General features: G+C 38.6%; 1 protein-coding gene across 2 annotated transcripts in view; it reads left to right on the top strand.

Annotated features, from left to right (window-relative positions):
* The window catches only part of ATG2B (autophagy related 2B), a 71,790-nt gene that overhangs the window by 36,865 nt on the left and 20,194 nt on the right, over positions 1-14,731 (top strand). Inside the window, exons 21-34 of one of the 2 annotated variants that reach the window (XM_068540932.1) lie at positions 330-480; positions 1,472-1,671; positions 1,841-1,921; positions 3,091-3,197; positions 3,360-3,452; positions 4,656-4,726; positions 5,129-5,205; positions 5,452-5,655; positions 7,219-7,360; positions 9,603-9,805; positions 10,545-10,771; positions 11,965-12,073; positions 13,025-13,219; positions 14,018-14,119. In XM_068540932.1, coding sequence (XP_068397033.1) covers positions 330-480; positions 1,472-1,671; positions 1,841-1,921; positions 3,091-3,197; positions 3,360-3,452; positions 4,656-4,726; positions 5,129-5,205; positions 5,452-5,655; positions 7,219-7,360; positions 9,603-9,805; positions 10,545-10,771; positions 11,965-12,073; positions 13,025-13,219; positions 14,018-14,119 — 1,962 coding nt within the window. The remainder of the gene's footprint in view (positions 1-329; positions 481-1,471; positions 1,672-1,840; positions 1,922-3,090; positions 3,198-3,359; positions 3,453-4,655; positions 4,727-5,128; positions 5,206-5,451; positions 5,656-7,218; positions 7,361-9,602; positions 9,806-10,544; positions 10,772-11,964; positions 12,074-13,024; positions 13,220-14,017; positions 14,120-14,731) is intronic. The other variant, XM_068540941.1, reaches the window with a different exon arrangement.

A 14,731-nucleotide genomic window follows, 5' to 3' on the forward strand; every position in this document is an offset into this window, starting at 1 on the left:
AATTTAGCTTTCGTGGCAGCTCAAAAGGCAAACATTATATGGACCTTCTTTTGGAAAACGTGCTGGTCCCACTCCTGAGGTGGTAACAGTAATTTATCTATTCTAAAGGGTGATGAAGAACCGAGGTCCATTTGGCAGAAGAGGCCCGGCCTAGTGTTTAATTATTCAGTTTTTAATACCACCATGTTGGATGGTTCAAGAATCAAGACCACTTTGCTGCAGTGTGGGAGGTCCTCCTAACCTGAATCAAGGAGGAGCATCTCAAGGGTCGTTCTTACTTTTCTGCATTTAATTAATGACTTCTCTGTTTTTTCTGATCTTCTTATTAGCAAGGTAATGGAGATCTGCTGGAAAACAAGCATGGTGAATTCTGGTTAGAATTCAGCAATGGTTCGTTATTTTGTGTGACAAAATATGAAGGTTTTGATGACAAGCACTATATCTGCCTTCATTGTAGCAGTTTCAGTCTCTATCACAAAGGTAGGACAAATGTTAAATATGTGTGTTTTGTTCACTTCTGGTTAGACATGTTTAAATTTTGCTTGATAAAGAAAGTCTACTGAGAACAGAACTCTTAACGTTAGAAATTATTTTCTGTAGGGTGTTCTGATTCCACTGGCAAAGTAATAATTATTGTAAATTAGAAGTTGACTTTATGTTCTTTTTTTGAAACAACTTATATTGTGATGTAATTCACATACCATGTAATTCACCCGTTTAAAATATACATTTCAGTGGTTTTTAGTATTCCATAGAGTTGTGTAACCATCATCATAGTCAACTTTAGAGCATTTTCATCAACCCCCCAGAAGAAGTCTGCACCTTTGAGCTACAAACCCCCAGTCCTGCAGTCCCCTCTAGCCTCAAGAAACCACTGATTTACTCTCCGTCTCTATGGATTTGCATATTCTGGCTGTTTCATATAAATGGTATCACACAATAGAAGGTCTTTTGTGATTGGCATCCTGACATGATGTTTTGAAGGTTAATCCAAATGTATCAGTTTTTTATTCCTTTTTATTGCCAAGGAATATCCCATTTTATGGATATACCATATCTTATTATACGTTGATCAGTAGATGGGACTTTACATTCTTTATTTTCTCTTAAGTGGTATTTCCTTTTGGTAACAAATACAGAATTTGCTCTTCTTTGAGCACATTCCTTGTGTTACTTTGTGAATAGAAATGAGATGCTTGCACATTCTTAATGTTTATTAGATTTTCCTATTTAAATTTAACTTTTCTAGCATTTCAGATCTCAAATTTTTTTTTCTAACTTGGATAGTCACTTATACCAACATTAGTAGAGGAGAATGAATTATCAATGTCAAGCTGGTTCTTGGTCATTTTGCCTCCAGGGTTATGTTATATTCAATGGAAGTACATGGATTTTTGTTTTGAGTTACAGAAGCTCGTGAATTAATTTCAGATAATCATTTTGTTGTCTTGTCACCTCATTGTGGATATAGGCATAGTGGATGGAGCAACTCCTTCTGCAGAAACACGACTGCCCAGTTCAACCCGACCGCATTGGTTAGAACCTACTATTTATTCCTCTGAAGAAGATGGCCTCAGTCGAGCTTCTTCAGATGGTGTTGGAGGAGACACTTTGAATATGCTCTCTGTTGCAGTTAAAATATTGTCTGATAAATCAGAGTCCAATACAAAGGTGTGTGTTTTGTACTTTTATACCATTAAATACTTGCTGCTGATTTGATTGCTAGTTAATAAAAATGATGGCATAAATGCAACACATTTATTTTCTTCGAAAAACTTTTCAAGTTTTGAACCAGAGGGTCATGCAGGTGATAAATGTAATTCTTCGTGTTGCTCTGTAGGAATTTCTCATTGCTGTGGGACTGAAAGGAGCCACTCTCCAGCATAGAATGCTTCCTTCCGGGCTTAGCTGGCATGAGCAGGTAAGAGAGCTGTGATGCATATGTATTGATTTATTTTTTACTTTATGTTGATATATAATACACATACTGAAAAGTTCACAAATCATAAATATTCAGTGCTCATCGAATTTTCATGAAATAAATACTCCTATATAAATACCACCTCTTATGTTAGGAAATAGAACATTATCACCACCCCAGAATGTAATTGATTTTTTACCTTAAAGTTTGGTCCTTAAACATCTCAAAGACAAAGTTATGTTTTGTCATTAAAGGGAAGGGACCTATAGAGTGCCTGGCATAGAGGAGAATAAATGAGTGTTGACTTGCACTTATAACTGTATATTCTTTAAGTGCCATAATTTCAGAATTATCCCCTAGGCCAACAGTATACACTGAGGCATTTATAAGGAATTCTGTAATTAATTTCCAGTGTAATAACTGTATTTGGTTAATTACATTTTTTCAAAGGAAACTTTGGGTAAGAAGTTAACTCTTCTTTATATGAGAATGAAAACTAGCACACTATGATTCTTGTTCATTTTCCTTACAAAGAGAAACCTTTTCTTTGTGCTTGGAAAATAATAAATTATTTTAAACTTGAATGCTTCCAGAAACATTCTGAAACATAAAATATATATAGAGAGAGAATAAATAGAGCAGGGGTAGAGAGATGGTTAGTCAACTGGCTGGCTGTAAGAGAGAGATTTAGCCTGACTTTTTTATTTAGATAGAAATATAGAGTAGATGTTGGTGAGAAGGACTGGTTTTCAGACTGATCTGGGTATAAATTAAGGAACAGGAACTTCTCCCAACAATGGGTTTTATAGAAAACCAGATGGAGAGTTTTAAACGGTCTTTGGCAAAATTTGTTTTTTTCAAAAGAATAATTCCAAGCAAAGTAATGTTGAAAGTATATTATACATACTTGGTTAGTTTCATAGGATATGATTTTTCCAAGATCTCTGTAGCATTGCAATTGTTCGATGGGCCTCTTCATTTCGAGTTCTAGTTTGGCAAATACTTTTCGAAATGAATTCCTTCAAATGATGATTTTCTTTTAACATTATGATTTTCCACTAAATGGTTGTTTTTTTTTGTGAGCTGTTTTATTTCATGTTGGTATTAAGGATATCATATCAAAATTTTTTTTTTCTAAAGCAGGGCATTTTATATTTTTGTGATTATAGATTTTATACTTCTTGAATATTGCTGATGAACCTGTTCTGGGATACAGTCCTCCCACTTCATTTACGACCTTTCATGTTCATCTCTGGAGCTGTGCACTTGATTATAGGTTAGTTCATAAATGGAGCAAAACAAAGTTTTAGACTTTAAAATATGTACTAAGTTGTGAGAAACATACGTAATTCAGTAGAGTTAAGGTTCAAAACGCTCTTTAAAGGGAGTTTCTCTTTTTGCAGCAGACTAATGTTCTCTTGTTTCTTTGTGGTAATAGGCCTCTTTATTTGCCAATCCGATCTCTTCTTACTGTTGAAACATTCAGCGTTTCAAGTAGTGTTGCCTTGGATAAATCATCTTCTACTCTCAGGTACCGTGTAAACCTCGCTGTCTACTAAATGCAGCTGTTCAGAACATACTGGCAGAGCTTTATCTCAACCCTTTGATTAAAGTCTCAATCTTTGTTAAAAGCAACATTCTTTTACTATTAGTCATGTTCCTTTGTCCAAGTTTTCAGTTTTTCTTTCTCAGATGATTCGTCCCACCTCTTCAATTCATTACTGTATTTCATTTTTAGGGAGAAAATTAATTCTTGAGATTGTTGGTTAACTTTTTAAAACATTTATATGTAAACTTCCCGTAATACCTGATACACTTTATTTTCCTAATTTAAACCTTATGAATTTGGGCATCTGTTAAAATTGCTGAAAATTTAAAATTGATTTGAGCAGATGATTTAATCTCATTTATGCCATTTAAATGTTTCTAGTACTCATAAACAGTGAGTTTTAAAGAAATGTTAGGGACTTCCCTGGTGGTCCAGTGGTTAAGAATCCGCCTTCCAATGCAGGGGACATGGGTTCGATCCCTGGTCGGGGAACTAGGATCCCACATGCTGCGGGGCAACTAAGCCCCCACCACAGCTAGAGAGCCCACGTGCTCTGGAGCCTGCGCACCACAACTAGAGAGAAGCCCGCACACCGCAACGAAAGACCCCGCATTTTGCAGATCCCATGTGCCGCGACTAAGACCCAACACAGCCAAAGATAGATAAAAAAATAAAGAAATATTAAAAAAATAAAGAAATGTTAGGCGACATTTGTAAGTTAGAAACTGCATATGACTTTGATCATATTTATATCAGAAAGAATGGTACAGCTAAGTATACAGTGATCATGCAGCCATATATTCAAGGTTAGTTTTTTTTTTTGTTTTTGTTTTTAAATTATTAGCACCTTTAATTATTATTTATTTATTTATTTTTGGCTGCGTTGGGTCTTCGTTTCTGTGCGAGGGCTCTCTCCAGTTGCGGCGAGCAGGGGCCACTCTTCATCGCGGTGCGCGGGCCTCTCACTATCGCGGCCTCTCTTTTTGCGGAGCACAGGCTCCAGACGCGCAGGCTCAGTAGTTGTGGCTCACGGGCCCAGTTGCTCCGCGGCATGTGGGATCCTCCCAGACCAGGGCTCGAACCCGTATCCCCTGCATTGGCAGGCAGACTCTCAACCACTGCGCCACCAGGGAAGCCCCTAAGGTTAGTTTTTTAGATCTTGATTTTATCTTTTTTTTGGCCCAGAATAATCTTGGATGAAGCTGCTTTACACCTGTCTGACAAGTGTAATACTGTCACTATAAATCTGAATAGAGGTAAGAGTTAAAAAACAAAATCTGGGATAGATGAATCCTCTTTTATTTTTTGCATCTGAATATTTTTAAGCATTTTAACTCTAGAATAATGCCAGTGAACTAAGGATCTTGTCAGTCTGAATATTGTAATACCAGTTTGTAATATCAATAACATTGGTGAAATGCATCAAATTATATATACTCTTGTTTATTTAATAGAAGGCAGATTTTGTTTCTAACTAAAAATAAAGTGAACTGTAGGATTTTTGTAGGATGAAACTATGTTTCCATTACATTATAAGTATTTGTAGTGCTACCTGCCATGAATTTTAAAGAAACGCTGGTTTTATTAGGCGTTTGTTGGATAAGCATTTTTTGAAAGTTATACTCAGATATTTTATTAATTACTTAAAAAAATTTTAGATTATGTTCGTGTGATGGATATGGGGCTTTTGGAATTAACCATAACTGCAGTGAAGTCTGATTCTGATGGAGAGCAAGTAAGTTATTAAAATAAATGGATACTTGTATTTAAGTCCTTTGTTTTATAGAAGAGACTAAAAACAACCTGAACTTACTGTAAAATTATTTTTCCACTTACCTAATTTTAGTCAGAAATAGATAAAATATTTTAAAGTTAAGATTGAGTTATTATAAATGCATGTTTCCTATGGCAAGACAAATTATCATATTACATTTTATTTAATGTAAACCTATGCAAACATTTTTTTCTCTTGTTTTGGTAGACATTTTTATCCTTTTTTCCGTGTCCTGTCCAGACTGAGCCACACTTTGAATTACACTGTTCGAGTGACGTTGTCCACATTAGAACGTGCTCGGACTCTTGTGCTGCATTAATGAATCTCATTCAGTACATTGCAAGCTACGGGGACTTACATGCGGCTAACAAGGCGGACGTGAAGCCCGGAGCCCCACAAAGAAAGATGAAGGTACAGCTGCCAGCCTCATTCATTAGAACTCACTCACCCCCACCTCATTCCAGACATGCGCGAGTGACCTGTACATCGGCGAGGTCTTCTTGACAGTCATAGGGTAGAAAGGAAACTTTGAACAATCATCTATCTATTCTTACTTTCAGGGTGATGGGGTCTAGAACGGTGATTCCATGGGCCTTTTTGGAAAACCATTCTACTGTTTGATGCTCTGTTTCAGAACATTAATCTTCTCAACCAACATACATTTTCCCAGACTTAAGTTATTTTCATATGTCCTCAGGGAAGAAAGAAAACATTTATCATGTGAGAGTCTGTCATATGCAAGTTGTATGTAAAAATGCTATGAGAAGGTAGATGGCAGGAATTAGTATTATTACCAGAAGACTTATTTATATGATATTATCTTTCATATTTGTTATCTACAGTTCTATCCAGTTTTCAGTATACTTTCTCATACGTGATTTCCTCTTACCCAGTGCAGTTGAGAGGTTAAAGATTATCATCTCTGTTTAGTAGATGAATAAGTTAAGACCCAGAGAATTTAGGTAATTTTTGCCCTAATTAGTAGCAGACACAGCAACAATATGCAGATATTTGGATTCCCAGTTCATTGCTTTCTTATGCCCCCAGCTGTCACCTCTCTGCCCTCTCATATGTCCAGATAGAACAATGTCCAGTTTGTTTAGCATTTACTGTTTTTCAGTCTTTTTATTCTTCTTCATGGCCTCTTCTGTGAACAGAATTCTCAGTCCCCTTAGGTCAATAGATCCTTCAGTAAGGGTCTGACAGGCCTTGCATTATCTTTCGTTCACGCTGATCTTACACCTCATTTGTGTTACGCTTCTGTTTTTGTTTCCAGGCTCCTGCTGTATTCTCCCTGATACAAAAGTGATTTATGATACTCTGTCTCTACTGTTTCTTCTCTTTTGTTCTCCAGTTTATTAAAAGTTATTTTAAGTTATCCCTTTCAAATGAGATCTTTCCATTTTAGAGTCATGCTGACATTTTAAAAGCATGGTTTGGATTTAATGAATCCACGATTCACTAACAAAAATGGTTAAGCATCAGTGTTGGAATTGAACTCCACAAATCACCTTTTAGTAGATTTCCCCTCTCATGTATACCCCCTACTGTCTTTAGGTGTCTATTTGTTCCAAGAAATGAGGCTCTACCTACAGTGGCTTTGTCTCAGAGGGTGAAGGTCATGGCAGCCATCATGTTTGAGCAGATCAGACTCTCTACAGAGAGACCCCCCCCCCTCTCCCCCAGCTTCACTGCAATGTTTTTCACCTTCCTTCTCTTCGAATGTATTCAAGATTCAGTTCACTGTGCCGGCTTTGAGATGATAACACATTTATTTCTATTTGCCAGTAGTTGTTGGGGTGAAAATGCTGATACTAAAGACTTAAAATGAAAATGTAACACCTGCTGAGAGAATATAGAAAAATGATGTGTTCCTGTTTTTGGTGTTTTTGTGAAATGTAGTGTAGTAAACGTTGAGTAATTTGCTTTTTAGAGCATTTTCAAGTTGATTTTAATTAGGGTTTTTGGCTGTAGGTAGATTCCGCTGGTCGGTCATCCTCACGTGGTCCAGTACTTCCTGAAGCAGATCAACAAATATTACGAGATTTGATGAGTGACGCTATGGAGGAAATTGACACGCAAGAGGCTGCTGCGTCTGTAAAACCACAGTCTAATGGTGAGACAGACCAGGACTTCTTCCTGGGAGCTCTGATGCTGTAGTTGAGGCTGCCATTGTTTGTGTTCTTACAAGTCCTCAATAAGTAGCTCACTAAAGAAAAGACAGGTCTGAGTGTTGGTGGATATCTGTTAGTCAGTCAGCTTGTGTTTACTGAATGTTTAGTAGATAAATAATACTGGCCAGAGTGTTGCGGGGGGTGGTGACAGATAAAGTGGAAGACGAGGCTTATGTTCCCTGGTAGCTCATGGTCTAGTGCAGCAAACTGGCACTGAACCAGACTGAGGCTAGTGCTTAGAACCATCGAGAGGTGATGTAAGAAAACACTTCAGAATGTAGTGTGCACTCTAGTCACTGGTTGGAAAGGATTTGGAATCCCTTCATTAGACTTCAGTGAAGATGAGATGAGTTGGCTTTTAAAAAGTGTGTAGGACCTAGGCGTGTAGAGGGGAGAGAGAAGATAATCTTGGCAAGGTCACTAACATCAGCAGAGGCCCAGAGGCCTGTATGAGCCTTAATGATCTAGTAACTCAGGCTGTTAATACTGGAACAAAAGTTCCCTTCTTGTCGAAAAGAATTAGGCAGTAATGTTAGATAAGCAGGGAGGAACCAGACAGAGAGCTTTAAAGCCAAGTGGAAGCATCTAAATACTTTGAAGTATCTATCTAAAAACATTTTTTTTTCTAATTGGCTGAACATAGCTATTTCTATATGTTGTGAGATCTTAATTTTTAAAAATCATTTCATAGTGTTATAGAAGTTTAGCATTCAGTGTTGCTTTCATTCTAATTTAGAATAAATTAGAGCTAAGGAAGCAAATGGGAACTTTTAGCTCCCTATGTACTAACATTATTTGTAATAATGTTAGCAGCTAACCTCCTCATGTGGGAAAGAATGTTTAATGAATATTTACCGAGCAGCTTCCACACACAAGACCCTGTACTGGACACTGAGCACTTACAAGGATGGGTGGGCTCAAAGTGCTGCCATAGGAGAATTTAAAGTCTAGTCTGTGAGCTTTCCGAGGCTAAGATGTCGCCGTACTCATCTTAGTGTTCTTAGTTCATATCACAGGGTTTGGTTTGAATGAATGAATGGAGAAAGAATTAGTGAATCTATGGAATTCCCTGGCAGTCCAGTGGTTAGGACTCCATGCTCCCACCGCAGGGGACATGGGTTTGATTCCCTGGTCGGGGGAACTAAGATCCCACATACTATGCAGTGCGGCCACAAAAAAAAAAAAAAAAAAAAAGGAAAAGAAAAGAATTAGTGAATCTGATATATAATATAAATGTATAAAAAATATATGTTCACATACAGATTTTTGCACACGTGCAGCCTTTTGTGAACTTCATATTGTGAGAGCTACCTGAGAACAGGTGTCCCATTTGGGTATCCAGCGCCCCCAAGGAGTCTTTTTATTGCTTGGAATCATTCCCTGGCCTAAGACATGCTTGGCAACTGTTTCCCCCACCCCTTCCCTGAGCAGAGACTTCCTATAGTTCTAGGTGAGACGCTGCTAGATGTAACTGTTTCCCTTCCCCTTGCTATATTGTCCAAGGAGTTTCTTCTAGAACTCCACCTACAGCACATAATTGTCAATATGAAATTCTGGCTAAAATGGAACTCCAGTCCACACTAACTAGCTGCTGTTGAATTCCTGAACTTCTCTGACACTAACTAGCTAAGAGGAGACTGTCTGTAACTTTATGAGTCCATCATTTACTGTTTCTTAGAAAACTTCATACTTACTAGTCTTTTTATTAGTAGTCAGAAGGTTATTGGGAGAAATAAGCGAGATACTGTTTTTTAAAAATTTTTGGCTGCGTTGGGTCTTCGTTGCTGCGTGCGGGCTTTCTCTGGTTGCGGCGAGCGGAGGCTACTCTTTGCTGCGGTGCACGGGCTTCTCATTGCAGTGGCTTCTCTTACTGTGGAGCACGGGCTCTAGGTGCGCAGGCTTCCTTGGTCGCAGCACATGGGCTAAGTAGTTGCGGCACGTGGGCCCTAGTGTGCACGGGCTTCAGTAGTTGCAGTGCAGGGACTCAGTAGTTGTGGCGCACGGGCTTAGTTGCTCCATGCCATGTGGGATCTTCCCAGACCACGGATTGAACCTCTGTCCCCTGCATTGGTAGGCGGATTTTTACCACTGCGCCACGAGGGAGGTCCTAAAATGCTTAATAAATGTTATTGTTGTTGATGTTTAAAATATGCCAAAATTGAATGTTGTAATCTTTTCACCTAGGTGTTTTGGATGAAAAATCTCAAATTCAGGAGCCATGTTGTTCAGACCTCTTCCTGTTTCCTGATGAGAGTGGAAACGTGTCCCAGGAGCCTGGGCCCACTTACACCTCATTCACACACCACTTGATGAGCGATGCGGTGACAGGCGTGCCCACAGAAAACGACGACTTTTGCATTCTTTTTGCACCAAGAGCAACCATTCAGGTAATAAATTGATGATATAATTAATGTCTTAAAATAATGTTGTAAATTGAATTGACCAAAGGGCACCTGAAAAGATTCTTTAGGTTTTGTTAACTCTTTACAGTTCAGAATTACTTTCTTTTGTAATTTACTCTTGAGACTTTGTAAATGTTGGTTATACTTTACTCTTTTTATGACCATCTCTCAGAGACTCTCTACTTGCAAAATCTCCTGCATTGTTTATTGAACTGCAGAGGAAGTACGTAGTAAGATACCTCTTCAGGGTTGTGAAATTAAATGGCAGAAAGGAGTTCTGTACAGAGTTGTTAACACAAGAATTGGGAACGATAAGATGTGATTTGTGAGAAGGCTAATGCTTGGTTAATGTATATAATTTCCTTTTTAGAATCATGCTCACATTGAAAAAGCATGGTCTGGATTTAATGAATCCACAGTTCACTAAACAAAATGGTAAAGCATTGAATCTGTACCTTTTTTATTGTCAGACAAGTAGTAAAAAGCCAAATCGTAGACTATAAAAAATTCTTATGGAGTGATTCACATAGAAGGGCGAGTTCATTTTATTGTTAATAAAGCAGAGTATCTTATGTGATGATTATCGTCAGTATTTATTATTCCACTTTATATATTGAAATTATTAGAAAGAATGCAGAATCAAGAAATCCCCTTGAGATGCGCACCATAATCAGTGGTTTCTACTTAAATAAGAGAGTATGCGTTACTTGTTCCTTTGTCTTAGGAGAAGGAAGAAGAACCAGTTGTAAAAATAATGGTTGATGATGCGATTGTGATAAGAGATAATTATTTTAGTCTGCCTGTTAAGAAGACAGGTACGAGCAAAGCCCCGTTACACTTTCCTATTCCTGTAATTCGGTACCTGGTTAAAGAAGTCTCTCTTGTTTGGCATCTTTTTGGAGGAAAAGATTTTGGAACAGCCCCTCCTGCTTCTCCAGCTAAAAGTTACATGTAAGTTAATTTCTACATAAGTTTATCTGGCAGACCAATATACTCTCTTTGTTGCGGCGCACGGGCTTCTCTAGTTGTGGCGCGTGGGCTCAGTAGTTGTGGCGCGAGGGCTTGGTTACCCCGCAGCATGTGGGATCTTAGTTCCCTGACCAGGGATCGAACCTGCGTCCCCTGCATTGGAAGGCGGATTCTTAACCACTGGACCGCCAGGCCAATATATTCTTTTCACTAAAAATACAAAGAATTTATCCTTTTGAGAATTATTAATAAGTAATATTAAAAACTGTAATTTAAATGTTACTCTTTTAATGTTAAAGTTTTGCATTTGAAAACTTGTTTGCATTCTTTGTATTTTTTTCCTAAAATACGATGACTTAAGCCATTTCCATTCAGCAGAATTTTTCGAGTACCTACCATGTGCCAGAGCCTGTGTTAGAGGCACATTCATTAAAATGAATACGACCCAGACCCTGTCCTAAGTTCAGAAGGGAGAGAGAGTTACGTGAGCCAATGAGGGCGACGAAGTGAAGTGTGTGCGTCAGGAGGTGGGGACCACGCGTGCCCCTGATTCTCTAGCACCCAGCGGGGTGCCCAGCACAGAGTGGACGCTGCTGAAGTACCTGTTAGTGAGAGCGTTATTCCGTGGTTCTAGAAGGGAACTGGGTGCAAAGACGAGGCAGAGACTAAGGGCAGACACTCTCAGTGGGGTGGGGAGGGTCAGGAGAGGCTTCACGGGGTGGGAGCCTTTGGCACAGCATGGTAATGACTTTTTCTATTTAAAAGTGCTTTTAAAAAAACTTAAAACTTTACTATAATTCTTTTCCGTGTTAATTGGAATTTCTAGGACTTGTCCTCTGACTCTCAGGGGTTTCTGAAGTAATAAGGAACTTACAGGGAGGTCTCATTTCTAAGTCTATCTTGTGATATGCACACCAGCATCATAGTTAACGTTTTCTGTAGTTTTAAATATTTAGCAAGTAGATGATTGCTGTAACGGCAGTAATAACGTTTATGTTCTCAATGTCTCCAAGGGATAAAAGATGCGCTTTTGATTTATAGCAATACAGTTTGTGGCAGTGTTTTGCTAGTTCTGTCATCTTATTTTCTTTCTTCATCCTGTTATTTTTTCTAGTGTCATTCATTGCCTTTCTTCGACTATTCCTTTAACAAAAGGTTTTATTTTTCATTTATAGTAGTCCCCACAGCTCACCTTCTCACACACCTGCAAGACATGGACGTAATGTGGTATGTGGGGGAAAAGGAAGAAACCATGACTTTTTAATGGAAATACAGTTAAGCAAGGTAATGTGACATTTTGAAAGGAAAAATCCACCGAAGTGGGAGCATTAGTGGGCATTCTTTGGTTACTCCCTGTCCCCTCCCCCATGTGGTCTTGGGGCGTAAGTGGAAAAGTGCAGGGGTCTTGTATAAAAACTCTTGCCTCTTTTTCTTTCTCAAATATTCTGAGAAAATTCAGGGTGTTTGTTTTTGTTTTTGTTTTCCCGGGCTACCCCTAGAGCAGTGTCTCTCAGAGTTGAACAAGCATCAGAATCCCCTTGAGGGCTTGTTAAAACACAGGTTGCTGGGCCCCAGAGTTTTTGATTCAGTAGGTCTGAGGTAGGGCCCATGAATTTGCATTTTTAATGAGTTCCCAGGTGATTGTGATACCACTTTACCCAGGACCGCGCTTGGGGAACCACTGCGCTGGGGTATGTCTCTGGGAAGGCCTGCCATTGGATAGCACGCAGGTCTCGGGTCCTTTGTGAGCATCTAGAGACCAGCAGGCCAGGCTGCCAGTGCCACTGATGCAGTTAATTCTGTCAGCTTGTCTGGGATTGTGCCAAGGGTCGAATATTAGGGTGCTTAGCATAGAAATAGTGTAGTGATGACAGCTCCATATACTTAATTGTATCCTTGCGCCCTTTTGGAACTTGAACCTTGCCTCCAAGCGGTTTCATAGGTATGCAAGATAATAATTCTATGACTTATGCCTGTTGAGCGTTTTGCTTGAAAGGGATAGGGATTTTACCAAAGTCAAATAAGAAATGTCAGTCAGGCTTTTCCTTGTATGGTCCTGTACACGTGGATTAATAAATAAATACGTGAACAAACGTAGGAATGTTATGCTGTTCTCTGAAAGTGGAATCAAAAGCTGAGAATTCAAAGAAAATGAGTGATGTTTTACATTTTAAAGAGAAAATCTGATTTAAATAAAATGTAGAGGTTGTCCCGTGTTCTTTCTCTTCTGTAAAGGTGAAGTTTCAGCACGAGGTTTACCCCCCATGCAAACCAGAATGCGAGTCTAGCCTCTTGGAGCACCCGGTCTCCCGGCAGGTGTTCATCGTGCAGGATCTTGAAATTCGAGATCGTCTGGCAACATCACAAATGAATAAGTTTTTGTACCTGTATTGCAGTAAAGAAATGCCTCGAAAAGCTCATTCCAACATGGTAAGATTTAAAACTTCATATATTTTGTTGTTGTATTAATTTCAGAAAAGTATTTTTATTTTATCTAACTGCAGAAGATTTATTTTAGATTAGGGAAAATTATGGGATTTTTTTCCCTCATTTTTATATGAAAATCCCTTTTAAATACGCGGCTTAAAGTTTTGTTTTAAAAATTATCTTGCATGTTGTTTCTATAATTGCCAACATATCAACACCTGAGGAAAACCAGAAGTCCATAGTGATCTACACAAAACACTTACACAAGGAATTCCCTGGCGGTCCAGTGGTTAGGACTCTCACTGTTCGATCCCTGGTCGGGGAGCTAAGATCCCGCAAGCCACGTGGCATGGCCAAAAAAACAAAACACTTAACACAAAATATTTAAACGAAATTGTTGGCAGTATTCCACATTTCTAACTTTTAAATGTTATTAGAATAGAAATGATCAGCTCAGGACTTCCAGAAGAAAACGTCATAGAAGTTGTCTTTGGAATATGGGTCTATGGATTAGCTTCTGGGGCTTAGCAGACATCTTTGAGAGTGCGAGTACAACATTATCATTTGCGTTTTTTCCTCTAAAGAGAATTCATATCTTTCATCAGATTCTTGAAAGAGTGTGTGACCCAAAAAAGTTAGATTCAGGATTCTAAGGAAAGAGGGTAAACAGTTCCACTTTTTGTTCTGATATAGGGACTAGATATAGGATTTTTTTTCCTCGTTTTTGCTTTTCTTTTTTTAATGAAAACAAGGTCATATTATCGCTAGGGAAAAAATGTGTTTGTCTGTCTCATCTTGTAGCTGACAGTGAAAGCATTACATGTGCGCCCGGAGTCTGGCAGGTCACCACAGGAATGCTGCCTCAGAGTGTCACTAATGCCACTTCGCCTCAATATTGACCAGGTTTGTATTACAAGCATAATGCGTGGAATTACGATTAAATATATATCCCACATTCAGGATGAGAGATTTAATTTAGTAGAATTATGTTTATTGTGATTTAACGTTTATGGAAGTTGCATAATTAAAACAGACTTCTGCTGGTAAAGAATAGGGCAAATTCATTAGCTGTTTGGAATCTGAATTATTAGTGAATAAACGTTATTAGATTTTGTCCTCCAGTTTCCTACTCACTGTCTACGTGACATAGCGCTTAATACCTGCTTCTCACGTTCTCTGATCTTTACATACGTACTCCTCATGCAGATACACAGGTATTTTCAGAGGATGAAAGGACTCCTCGATATATGCTGTTGAAAGATATAGGGGATTGTAATCACAGCATCTGGAAGAGAATTCCTTCTGCCCTGGGCACAATGACAGATTAGTAAATTGGCCCTTGAACAGGTCACAAACAAAGCAGAGATTTATGGAAAGAGGTAAAGAAGTCCACTTTCCTATATTCTAGCAAGCACCCTATCAAATGATCCTGGGTTTTGCCTTCCCAGAGAGCTGTTCAAAGCATGGTTGGTGTTTTACAGGCTTTGTTCGGTGTGTGAAGATGTGATACTTGGT

This window comes from Eschrichtius robustus, chromosome 1 (assembly GCF_028021215.1).
Source record: "Eschrichtius robustus isolate mEscRob2 chromosome 1, mEscRob2.pri, whole genome shotgun sequence".
Taxonomy (NCBI): domain Eukaryota; kingdom Metazoa; phylum Chordata; class Mammalia; order Artiodactyla; family Eschrichtiidae; genus Eschrichtius; species Eschrichtius robustus.